This window comes from Vipera ursinii (genome assembly GCF_947247035.1).
Source record: "Vipera ursinii genome assembly, chromosome: 1".
Taxonomy (NCBI): domain Eukaryota; kingdom Metazoa; phylum Chordata; class Lepidosauria; order Squamata; family Viperidae; genus Vipera; species Vipera ursinii.
In genome coordinates this window covers 33897683-33911421 of record NC_139512.1, presented here as the reverse complement: position 1 = coordinate 33911421, position 13739 = coordinate 33897683, and the positions used below count along the sequence as shown (strand labels likewise).

General features: G+C 36.0%; 1 protein-coding gene across 3 annotated transcripts in view; it reads right to left on the bottom strand.

The window, feature by feature from the left end:
* CDC42BPB (CDC42 binding protein kinase beta) overlaps positions 1-13739 on the bottom strand; it is a 100928-nt gene that overhangs the window by 28091 nt on the left and 59098 nt on the right. For 2 of the 3 annotated variants that reach the window (XM_083359930.1, XM_083359928.1), the window contains exons 22-25: positions 7069-7161; positions 6562-6651; positions 4906-5011; positions 2462-2598 (exon numbers count right to left, since the gene is read on the bottom strand). In XM_083359930.1, the coding sequence (XP_083216056.1) occupies positions 2462-2598; positions 4906-5011; positions 6562-6651; positions 7069-7161 (426 nt within the window). The remainder of the gene's footprint in view (positions 1-2461; positions 2599-4905; positions 5012-6561; positions 6652-7068; positions 7162-13739) is intronic. The other variant, XM_083359929.1, reaches the window with a different exon arrangement.

Genomic DNA, 13739 nt, shown 5'->3' with positions numbered 1-13739 from the left:
TTGGGGTGTGTGTGAAAGCCCTAATATACATAGGCATATACATAGAATGAAGGCTACTGCTAAGCTTGTAAGCCACCCTGAGTCTTCGGAGAAGGGCGGGATATAAATGGAATTAAAATAAATAAAAAAATAAAAATTTGATAATAGTTAAATCTGAATAATCTTGAAGGTACAATCAATAAGCAGTAATGGGACTGGTTCTTGTTAGAGGAGAAGGAAATGCTGGGAAACAGGATCCTCTTAAAGTAAAGTGCGCTTGGGAAGGACGATCAAGACATCAGACAATATGGGAAGGTTTCTGGATTTAAGGTTAATGTACGAAAAACAAAAATTTTGGCCAAAAATATGACAACACCGCAAAAGGCCCTTTTAGAAGGATTAACTGGATTCGAGATTGTTAAAAGGGTTAAATATTTGGGGGTGATTTTGTCGCCCTCTAATACAAAGCTATATAAAAATAATTATGAAAAACTATGGGGGAAAATTCAAAAGGAATTGGAGAGTTGGGAAAAATTGCAATTGTCTTTGTTGGGACGGATTGCAGCAGTAAAAATGAATGTCCTGCCTAAATTTTTATTTTTATTTCAAATGATACCGATTCTTAAGAAAGATTCTAATCTGGAGGAATGGCAGCGAGGTATCAATAAATTTGTTTGGGCAGGGAAAAAACCACGAGTTAAACTTAAGATTATGCAGGATACTCGTGAGAGAGGTGGACTTAAATTGCCTAATTTTAAATTATATTATGAAGCTGCTGCATTAGTAGGAATAAGTGATTGGATTAACTTGACGCAAGGGAGGTTATTAAATCTTGAGGGCCATGATTTGTTGTTTGGCTGGCATGCATATTTGTTGTATGATAAGAAGGTAGACAACGTGTTTAGGGTGCATATTTTAAGACAGGCATTGCTGAGAGTTTGGAAGAAGTATAGACATAAGTTAAGTTGCAAGATACCATTGTGGGCAATTCCAAAACACGCAATAGAAAATATATATGCTGGCTTCAAACATGATGTGACTACGTACAAGGAGATCCTCAGTTTGGAAAGAAATGTTTGGTGTTTGAAATCATATAGCCTCTTGCGAGAAGAGAAGGTTGTTCAAAATTGGTTTCAATATACTCAGTTACGGGCCAGGTGGAAAGAAGACCAGAAAAATGGATTTGCAATGACTGATGAAAATTTGATAAAGCAAATTAGAAATCAGGGACCAGCACATATCAAACGGATATATCTTGCATTGATAGAGATTGACTCAGAACCAGAGCTTGTTAAGGATTGTATGATAAAATGGGCCCAAAACATCCAGGAAGTTATCACAATGGACATGTGGGAAAAGATTTGGGTGAGGAATGTAAAATTTACTCAAGCTCAAAATCTAAGAGAGAACTTTTACAAAATGTTTTATAGATGGCATTTAGATCCTAAAAAGCTTGCAAGTATGTATCCGAATTATCAGCCTAAATGTTGGAGGTGTGGTGATGAAGAGGCAACATATTTTCACATATGGTGGACATGTAAGAAGGTTAAGGCTTTTTGGATAAAAGTCTGGTGGAATATGCAGAAGATTTTTAAACAGAGGATAAAGTTTTGTCCGCAACTTTTTTTGTTGGGAATAATTGCAGACGCTACAGTTGTGGACACTAAGTTGATGTTGAACTTAATTACGGCGGCAAGACTTTTGATAGGCCAATATTGGAAGAAAGAGGAACTGCCGACCATAGAAGAGTGGACTTTAAAGGTTTCCGACCTGGCAGAGATGGCGAAGATTTCGGCCTATTTGAAAGATCATTCGCAAGAACGCTATATTATGGAATGGAGAAAATGGATTGAGTTTATCCAGAACAAGTATAGGGTTAAGAAGTTTTATGTAGCATTTGAATAAGTCTTCTTTCGTGTTTTTTTTCGTTTTTTCCTATCTTAGTTTCTTTTTATACATATTTAATATTATTAAGGCTTGTTTTATTATATATAAGCTAGAGAGTGATGGATTTTAGAGTTTATAGTTGTTAGTATATGATTGTTTATGATTGCTTTTTATATATATACCTTGTATTTAGCTCTGGGAAGTCGGGGGGGAGGGGGGGAGGGGGGGAGGTAGGGGGGGAGGAGGGAGGGGGAAGGGGGGATTCTTAAAGGAAAATTGTATTTTAAAACTTTTCAATAAAAAAAAAAGACATCAGCAATGAAATTAGCCTATCAGGGTTTGAAGCAATGTCTTATACTTGATCTTGCCATGCTTTACTCCTGAAGTTTCTAGTCTAATTTATTTTACCTGAAATTGTACTAACTTTTGAATTCCTCAAGAAGTGACCAGTTTGGATTTTGCAAGAATTTGGAATCTATTTTACAGCCAGATTTGCCTGACTGTCTATGTCTAAATTGGAACTGGTATCTGACTATGAACAGTAACTCTGATTATTTGATTTACTGATCCTCCTCTTTTTCTGCCAGATTCTTACCTTGACATAGCCCTTATAGGCTGTTCCTATGCCTCTTTGAACATCTACTCCAAGAGGTCTCTTGGCTTGCTCTGGAGGTATAGGACAGACTTGTGGTGCACTGTCTTTGCAGGTAACATGGCATGCAAATGAACACACTAAGGACGAAAAAATAAACTTGTTAAGCTGTGTGTTGTTACACAATAAATTCTACAGATTACTGAGAACTGGCTAACAAAATTGTGAATGAGCAAGAAAAGACATCACACCATAGTTAGTCAGCAGCTCTCTCCAAGAACAACCAGTTTAAAATGGCAAACACATTTATTTCATATTAAAAAGTAATGAATGTTTCATAGCAGGACTTTCAATAAACCATAATTATGCCTCAGTAATGTTATATTTTAAAGTATAAAAGACTCCAGGTTTTAAAATTATGGCATTTTCTTTCTTCCTGAATTTACAAATACTAAAATTATTTTGAACAACTCTCTTTCATTCTGATCAATTATTTAAGTAAATAATTCTTTAAAAGACCCATTAGAGTTCTGATTTTAAACAAAAAAAAATGAAACCTAGTTTGGCAAAAAACACCCCTTTTTTCTTATGAAATAAAGGTCTATAATAAATATATATAAAATCTACAGTTAAAGGAATAAAATGCACACCAATATTTTCAGTTCTGAGAATGGTTGAATTATTTCCTTGGACTTATTCCTCCAAATCAAAAACTATAACCCCAGACACCTATAGCTCTAAAAACTATAGCCAGATTGAGATGGTCTGAAGGAAGAAATGTAGGTTTTGCACATCCCTAATCCACAATTTTTGGCTGGCATTTGTAACTTGCTATGAACCATGTAACTCTGCAAGCAAGAGAGAGATTGAATAGCTTCTTTAATACCACATTTAATTTCAGAGATACTCAGACAGCTCTGGAACCTGATGCAACTGCATAGACAAGTTACCCTACTGTACTTCGGTCTGAAGATATTCAAGATCCGTCAAGCTAAATAAAACACTTATGTTCTATAATAAAAAAAATTCATCCCTACTTTGGGTTTCCCAGTTTTGTGCATATCTTCTCCCTTAAAAGTTATCAGAGCTCCATTTAATTTTTAATACACAGGTAGACCTCAATTTACAACAGGTCACTTAATGGCCATTCAAAGTTCTAACTGACCTGAAAAAGGGGACTTGCAACACCCATTTGAGGTTCCACTGGTTGGGCCCCCTCTGTGTTCACAACACAAACAAATTTATGGCTACCTGCAGCATCCATCAATCAAATGACCATGTTTTATGACAGCTTTGCTCAAAACTAGCACTTACTTCCAGTTTTTGGCAAAACTGTGCCCATATTGAACCAACGGTTTTCTTAACAACTGTATTCGTTTAACGACCATGGTGATTTGCTTAAAGATCATCAGAAAAAAGGTCATTTTATGACCATTATGACATATGATTGTAATAAGCAGATTGCATTAGGGTCATATGTCGAGGCCTACCGGTAATTGGTATTTTTTTTTTCAGTCATCCAACATGTAACATTCCTGTATGAAACACAAGTAGCCTGCACATGCAGAATGGGGAGCAAACATCACTGTGAGTTGGGATGGTGGTCTCTATCTGTGCAATTTGTCCATTTTTTAAAAAGTGATATAAACTCCCCTCCCCTCCCCAAAATATGGGTTGCAACTATCTCTGTGGCTAGTACTGACCCATAGTTCTAGAATTCCTAGATAGAAAGTTGCAGATACACCTAAGATGGTAGTTTAATTTTTCATGATATATTTCAGCAATGTATAGGTACACATTCTGAGAAATACTGTTTAAGTGCCAAACATTTAGTGTCATTATTCAAAAGAAATTCCCATCAATATCTGATTTGTATGAAAGTTCAGTGTGTATAGCCTTATTAATTAAGAAGGAATCACTGAAACAGTTCAAGCAATTGTTCCATTCCCTAAATTGTGTGGCGTAACTGATGCCTTAACATATCCATATTATGAAAAGAAGAGATTTAATCTAAACAAATGGGAACTAAATGTCTGCCTTTATTTTCAATACTACAGTTATAAATAGATGCTTGTTACAAGAAAATTTTAAACATATTTGTTTTTTTCCAAATGATAATTAGGCTATTTATTTATTTATTTATTTATTTATTTATTTATTTATTTATTAATTATTTGGATTTATATACCACCCCTCTCCCGAAGGACTCAGGGCGGTGTACAGGGCAATTAAAACACTATATACAACACATAATATACACAAATTAAAATAAATTAAACCAAGTAGCCTTAAACAATAAAACATGTTCTAAAATTAAAATTTAAAATCTAAAACCCCAGTCCCTCAGTCCAGTCCAGCAAGTTCAAATAGCCAAGTCTTCAGGTCGCGGCGAAAAGAGCGAAGGTCTATTAAGATGCTCAAATATATAAGAGATTTAACCAACTTACCATCGCAAGCATAACCCTGTCTAATCAATCCCACCATGAGAGATGTACAGTGGCTGCATTGAGTTGGGCTTGAAAAGGATTTGATACTTAGTTGATGAGCTTTAGGCTGAAAAATAAATTCACAATAAAGCAACATAAAAGTTCATTAAAAATGACACCTCTAATAAATTATTGATGATAAAGCGTACCAGCTTCTATATCATTGCAGTGGATGGCTGGGGTTAATTTAACTGTAAACCCTTATTTGGAATGGATCTTAGATAGGAGCTACTCCTAGTATGCTGCTGATACAGTGTATTAGATCCTCCATCTCCATGTAAAAACCATCTTGAACAGAATAATGTTTTTAGGTGTTCATTGTGATTGTTTTCAGAAGTTAATGAGATTAATGTCACTCAGTTTTTGATGAACCGTTAAGAATGTATTGATTTCAAATAGGTACTGTTCTTTTGCTTTTATGACAGATTAATATGCTTCCCTATTGATTATGCTTTGTTTTATCCTGGCTTTTGTACTGTGCTGAAATACTTTTTGTATTGTGTTGAAATTGGTTAATTTATTTTTGAATTGTACTGCCAAAAGCAGTATATTCATTCTTTCAAAATAAATACAAGTCTAGTATAGGGTAGTTTGGGCAACATATATATTTTTTTAAAATAGGCGCATTGTGCAACCACCTAAATAATAATCAACAATCAGCTAAGAATTATAACCTACAATCAAATCCACTCATAAACCAACAAACTAAATTAATATGTAGGCTTGTTTAACCCACCATTATTATATTAGCTTTTACAGAAGCTCAACATCTTTTTTTATCACCATACTTAATGCTATATAGCAAAACTAATTGCTTACTGGCTACCACAACTGAATATCAACTGTTCTTGGTCTGTGGAACAAAATAATATAAAAAAATATAAAGTTTTAATTTGGGGCTGGTGAACCAGGGCAAATCCCTTTGGTAACAGGCAGATTTAAGGGGGGGGGAGAGGGAGGGGGAAATCAAGCCAACAAATTTCCAGTCTGACTGAAAAAGAAAAGGAAGGGGGAAAATTATGGAAATTTGCCAGATCAGACTAGCTGGATGGGCACTGCTTGCACTTACTTTATAAACATATGGAAGTGGCTAGAGAAGCTATTCTCTTTTTTAATGTTACAGCAGTTCCAGGTTTTGTGGAAAATAAGAGGGTTCTTCTCTGACATTTCCTTCACATATTGTTGCATGGCCACATTGTCACAATCAGAATAGAAACTTAAAAAAAACTAGCTTTAATGTTAACTTGCTAGCACTTTTACTGATTAAAAAAATGTCTGAAAATACCCTCTCAGGCAAAGATTTAGACAGAAGATGCATTTGTCATCCATTTGTACTGCAGATATCTTCTGGGGAAGGACAGAAGGACAGAAGAACCTGTCAAACTATGAATTAGCTGGAAACAAGACGCCCAGATACACTCTCATAAGATTCTATACAGAATTCATTTTAATTCTTAGTCCTGGTTAAAATAATCCTAAAAAAACAACATGCTTAGACATGGCTAACATACAGACATGAACAAACTGACAAATGGATCATGCATGAGGCATAATGCCTTTCATGTTAACTCTCTGCCCACATTTTTTTGTTAAAACAAAGCATTAAAGCCCCCCTACCTTTGGTACAGCTAGAGAAATGGACTGAATGGTGGGGGAGGGAGCAGCAGGCATCCTCTGAAGCCGAATTGGTTCCTGAATTGCAAAAAACTGTAGCTGAATAACATTTAAGATTTCCAGGATCCCATATACATTTGGTCTTGCAACATTTGACAAATCTACTTCTAAATTTTAGTAAGCGACTCTACTGAAAAATGCTGGCTTGCCACTAACTTATTAGAAGCAAGTTTGCAGATCAAGACAGTCTCACAGGAAAACCTGCATTTTAGCAAGCAGCAGAAGATAAGCAAATAAGAGAGCAAGAAATGCACAGCATAATGAGACAATGAGAGCCAGGGAAACAGTAGCAAAACAAATGAAATTCACACCAACTTTGTACATTTAAACATGACACAAGTCTACAAGGAAACATGCTGTGAAAAGAGAAGCTCTTTTCTCATGGATCTCTGATTGAGACACACATTTATTAGGATACGCCAAATTGTTTATTTGGATATGGACGCTTACTTCTTGAGGCTGCTGTTCTGCAGTTGCAACAGAAGTTGACACTGACACCTCAGTTTTTGTACCTTGTACTTCCTGCTCACTAACAGAATTTGTCTGTAGAATGGGGAAACACAAACAAGAAAATTAGCTTCTAGCATCAATATTCACTCAATATAAGAAGATCAAGGTCATCTGAGGTCAAAGAATCTATCTGTTCAGAATAAAAAAAGGTAAAGAGAGTTCCTCTGCACCCACTAAAAACAAACTCCCAGAACACAATGGAAATTATTGTGACAGAATGGTAGAATGATAATGAACTGACTTTTCCTTCTAAAATAAAGACCTCATTGGTAGGCCTCCCGAAATCATCTAAAGTTATTTTGAACTGATTATAGGCATAATATTCCACTTGATTACAAAGTCCAACCAAATGCCAAAATCTACATAAAAGCATTAGTTAATTATGGTTTTTTTATTATTAAAATGTATCTGAAAGCTGTACTGTCTGAATGGCACGGAATACACAAATCAATTTGCTGGTGCAAAAATAGTGGAGGAAGAAGGGGAAGGAAGGAAGGATGATTATAAAAGACATCCCTAAAAATGAAAACTTGTTGATGAGGATAAGAAATCCAATTTATTGTAAGATTGATATTCTGCCTTATTTGTGAATTACCGTAATAGTGGCACATGGCAATCCTTTTTTCCATTCTTCTTCACAGTACTACCCTGTGGGGTGTTTGTTGGTCTCAAAGAAAATGATGACCCAAATAGTAACTGGATAGTAATGGATTAAGATAAACTTGAATCTGAATCCATCAATCCAACACTTTAACCAGTATTTCACATTATCGTCACAAGAATGTATTATAAAAGAATAAAATAATCTGCTTACTACTTGAAACATTACAACTATGTTTTCTGTTAATTCACCTGACACATAAACAATGTCAAACAAAACGCAGCTGCCAAAAAAGCCAACACAGAGCTAGGCTACATTAACAGAGGGATAGAATCAAGACCATGTGAAGTGTTAATACCACTTTACAATGCCTTGGTAAGGCCACACTTGGAATACTGCATCCAGGTTTGGTCACCACAATGTAAAAAAGATGTTGAGGCTCTAGAAAGAGTACAGAGAAGAGCAACAAAGATGATCAGGGGACTGGAGGCTAAAATATATAAAGAATGGTTGCTGGAATTCGGTATGTCTAGTTTACTGAAGAGAAGGACGAGGGGTGACATGATAGTTCCAGTATCTCAGATGTTGCCAAAAAGAAGAGGGAGTCAAGTTATGTTCCAAAGCACCTGAAGGCAGGGTAAGAAGCAATGGATGAAACTAACCAAAAAGAGAAGCAACCTAGAACTAAGAAGAAATTTCCTGATAGTTAGAACAATTAATCAGTGGAACAACCTGCCTCCAGAAGCTGTGAATGCTCCAATACTGGAAGTTTTTAAGAGGAGATTGGACAACGATTTGTCTCAAATAGTATAGGCCAGTGATGGTGAATCTTTTAGAGACCGAGTGCCCAAACTGCAACCTAAAACTCATGAGTCATAAAAAAGCCGAGGTTGCCTACCCCTGATTTAGGATATCTTCAAAGGATTTCAACTTGGTTGCATAGGAAAGGATCTACGACAACTTGCCGCACCCAACTTGCCATGGGACGAGAGTTACACTAATATCAAAGGAATAGTGGAATAGAATCATTAAAGAAAGGATACCAAAGGAGAGACAAAATAAAATGTGAATGACAAAATTAAAATACAGTTTTAAATAATTTTAAATAATTAAATTGATTTGTTGAATTGTCCTGCAGGGAGTTGTCCTGTGGCAAGTTGGCTGTGAATTGACTAAGGCAAGTAGGCTGCGGCGAGTTATCCCACTCTACACAGGAAGCCCTTCAGAATGGTTTTCAAGAAACCGGCAGAAGTTCTAACTTAGCTAGAACTAAATCCATCAAGCTTTATGCTTGAGGGAACGAAGCTTTGGGTAGAACGGCCATACCTGGTAGAGAGTAAGTTGGGACAGTTGAAGAAGTGTTACCTCAGTAGGCAAGATGTAATAAAAGAGTGCCTTATGGTGGTCAAGAATGCCATGGTGAGAACAGCATGCAGATAAAGAGGGAACAGTTAGAAAGAGGTACAAAGAGACCCCATTCCATGAGAAAATAAAGGCAACATAAAAGAAATTCCCATCAACATCCACTGGGTATGTATCTTACCCAGGCCACCGATTGGATATTATCAGCTTTCCTGCAATTCAAAATATTGGTCTTAGAAAAGCCTCACTGAGATTTGATAAGCAAAGCCAAAGGATGCACTTAGGGAGACATCAAGGGTAAATTTTGACAAGAGGTTTTGGAGAGAGACTTACCTGAAGTCAGGAATGAAGAAATAAAGCCAGGGATATCTGAATTCAGAGGAGTGGAATAAACATGCCACTCATTAAGAGTACAGATGAATATGGGCAAAACCAGTTACTAAATTTGCAACTGGCACATGGCTCAATAGCTGAAGAATGATCTTTGCCTTTCTTTTTGATGAGAGCTTGCATATAAGATGTACCAATGCAATTTACTGCTGCCCCTCTACATTATACTAATATGATCACATGAAGTACTAATACCACTTTACAATGCCTTGGTAAGGCCACACCTGGAATACTGCATCCAGTTTTGGTTACCACGATGTAAAAAAGATGTTGAGACTCTAGGAAGGGTACAGAGAAGGACAACAAAGATGATCAGGGGACTGGAGGCTAAAACATATAGGGAACGGTTGCTGGAATTGGGTAAGTGTAGTTTAACGAAGAGAAGGGTGAGGGGTGACATGATAGCAGTGTTCCAATATCTCAGGGGCTGCCACAAAGAAGAGGGAGTCAAGCTATTCTCCAAAGCACCTGAAAGCAGTACAAGAAGCAACGGATGGAAACTAGTCAAGGAGAGAAGCAAGGGGGTTGGACTAGATGACCTCCAAGGTCCCTTCCAAATTATTATTATTATTATTATTGTTGTTGTTGTTGTTGTTGTTGTTGTTATTGTTATTGTTATTATCTTTTGTCATAATAAGGAAAGATTTAGGATGTGCAAGAGTAGAATGTTCTGGCTACATGATTAAAAAGATAACAGGAATAAGCAGTGATGATATAGTCAATTGATACAAAAATGCTATCTTAAACATGGAGAATAACAATAGCACTTAGCAATAGCAATTATACGTTTCGCAGTGCTTTACAGCCCTCTCTAAGCAGTTTACAGAGTCAGCATATTGCCCCAAACAATCTGGGACCTCATTTTACCAACCTCAGAAGGATGGAAGGTTTGAATCAACCTTCAGCTGGTGAGAACTGAACTGCCAAACAGGCAGCTGCCAGTCAGCAGAAGCAGCCTGCAGTACTGCATTCTAACCACTGGGCAACCATTGGGAATGAATGGGCCTGGTGCCATCCATTGAAAAAAAACCCCCACAAAGTTGTGATTAATGGGAAATGTTGAGTTGGTATAAAGTCCCTATACTATAAAATAAAGGAAGATGCAATAGTACTGGAGGTGGAGTAAAAGTAAACTCCACTCTCCCGCCCCCCCCCATGCATCCTGCTCCCTTCCTCCCCATTTTTTAAATTCATATTGCTGTGTTTTCATTATTTATTTGTTATTGTTTCATTATTTTACTATTGCTATATTTATATATATATTTATAATTTTATATTCTATCATTGTAAGCTTCCCAGTGGTCCCATGGCAACATGGGTGGCAAATAAATTTAATAATAATAAAAATGAAAAAAAAAACAGGCATTTTTCAAGGCAATGTATATGCATTGTCTTGCAGGAGAGTAAGAACAATATCAACAAAGATGAAGCAGAGCAGTTAAAGTAGAAGTTAAGATGGAGAATATTCAGTACAGGCCTGAACCTGCCATTATTTCTGGGAAAGGTGAAAAAAACTCAAAACGAAAGTGGGAATGCAATCCTCCAGAGACATACTCTCAATCTCTTTGCATAAGAAAGAGGGAGTCAGACTGGCAGACTTCCTATAATGCCCTCCAAAACCAGAAAGTTCTTGAAAATGTCACTGTTGTGCCATATTTTGTCCAGTTGTTGATGACTGTCTTCACTTGTTCCATGGTATATCCAAAGCCTTGGAATTTTTTTTGTTCCCGATTCCTAACTGATACCTTCCAACAATGAGATCCCTTGGATGCTTTGTAAGCTCTTTGCAGACCATGGCTTTTGCTGGAAGAGGCAACTGTGGTAATGTCAGAAATGTCCTACAGCTAAACTTTATTCGGCTTGATCGGAGTCAACTTAATTAATGGTTGGTATGTTCTGACTACTATTTACCATCAGTTTCAATGTGATTAATTCTGAACACAATCACATCCCTACTTATAAGAGGATGTGCAGACTTATACAAGCATTGCACATTTTTAATCTTGGTCTGATTTTTTTTACCTGTCAGAAACCTGGCATTTGAACAAGTGTGTAAAGATTTTTTATTTCCATTTTTTAAAAAATTCTTAACAAATTCTGCTTCTGCTTGAAAACTTAAAAATCTCTCTGGCAAGTGGAATGAAAATAAAGGCAAACTTTATTCCCCAAAGTTATGGCATTTTCCCTTCATATTTGATAGCGTACACCTCCAAATGCTTCTGAGGTGGACACTTTACTGATGTCCTGACAAACTGCTGCTGAAATTGTCTAACTGCCTACTATTGAATATTTTGGACAGTAGAAGCCTGACTGAGATACCTTGACTACAATAGACCTAGAAAATGAATGTTGGAATAGGAATTGGTTTCTCTCCTCTTCCATTATGTGAAGATTTTTAACATAGTGAAAGATTAATGACACAATAGTCACCCTGACTCAGGAGTCTTCTGTTACCTTCAGCAGTACTGAAAGTCTAAAGATGAGAACTGATGAATTATTAACATCTTGTAGCTAGTAGACTGCTTCTTCTAGTTAAAATGATTTTGAACTTCTGCACCATCATACAAATCACTTTGCTACTGAAATGGAAACTTTCAGAAGGAGCGCTGAATTCTTGGGTCCCAGCCTTGCCATAATACAATAATATTGAAGAAGGTGGTCAGTAAAGCAAGGAGACATTTGAGACATTATCAGCTTCTCGAAGATCGGACCAGATGGAAAACTATGCCTTTTCTCTTATACAATAGCAACAATAAGAATTTCTGAGCAAAGGGTCTCTCTGAAAACATTGGATTCACTGAAAGAGAGGATAGTGATTTTAGTGGAAAAGGCTATACCGACTGAAACTCTGGATTTCAATAAAGGTGAACTGGAGAGAATGTGAATATGCTAATTATACTAAATATAGCAAATGAAATGGATTTAAGTGAAGAAATTAATGTGAAGAATAGACTTTCAAAAATTGTTGTCAGCTCCATATTCAGTTTTTCGTTTGTACTATCGTATTTGGAAGCTACCATGAGTACTTGTTTAAAAGAAAATGTACATATGTATACATAAGCATATCCTAAAGGAGTATCTGGTGAAGAATAATGCTTGATTTTCATTAAAAGTGAAGCCTGTGTCATTTAAAGCTTTTAACTATGTAGGGAATGTAATTTATTGTTTTATAGCAGCTAGAAACTGACAGGGAAATAAACAGTGCAAATTTCTACTTTATTCATTTAAAGACTTAAAACCTGTTTGTCTTTTTCTCGGCAGTTAGCATAACATCTGGAAAGGAAATAAGGAAGCCAGACGTTACAACTAAATGATATGTACAAATGCTGCTGAGATATTGAAAAATAAATTTTGTATTTTATTCTCACATATGATATTATTTACAATATCAACTTTGCACGTTTTATAGAATGAGCCACAAAATTCAGTGAGATCAAGAGTGTGGAATTTAACATTAATAATTCAGTATGATACTTTTCTTTATTGACCTCAAGGGAAAACTGTTTATTTGTAAATGCTCCAGTCATGTGCACCTGAAATTTAAATCAAAGAGTCTGTGAAAGGCTTAAATTGTGGAACACAATTTTACAAATAGACACTACCATTATGATAGAAAAAGCTGGGTATGGCTATTTTCATCCAATCTGTGACCTTTTCTGGGCATTTGACGGGCAAAAGATGGATACCGGTAAGCTGATCCTCAAAATGGTAAATCTTGACATATTTTTCTTTTTCTTGTGAAATGGCCTTTTCATATCATTTCTAACCAACAGATCCACTGCAGGTTTAGTATCACATTTAAAGTAATACTAATGATAACACTGATAAACACACTTTGGATTTAGCACCTGTTAATGTGCAATAATAAGAATACATTAGTTTAAGTGGCTATATTAATCAAGAATGGATTATATTTTTTTTAATAAAAATGGTATAAATATAAGGAGGGTTTTTTTCTATTAGGCAAAAGCAACTGCGTGCTATAATGCTTGTCAGGTACCTGGTTAATATACTAGACTAGTAGAGCTTCTAAAGTATGGATCTCCTTGCTCAAAATCACTTCCTCTTTACTATTTTAATAATACTTGGTTTGTTTTCTTAATGGAAAGAGATAGTATAGAAAGAAATCTGTATGCCCAAGTCTGTGAGAGAATGAAAGGTAAAGAATTCCAGAAGATACAAGTGAATTTTCCCTTTAGTGAGGGATGTGGTTTGACAAAGGATGTGGAAGAATTAAGCTGACGCTGAAACAAAAGAT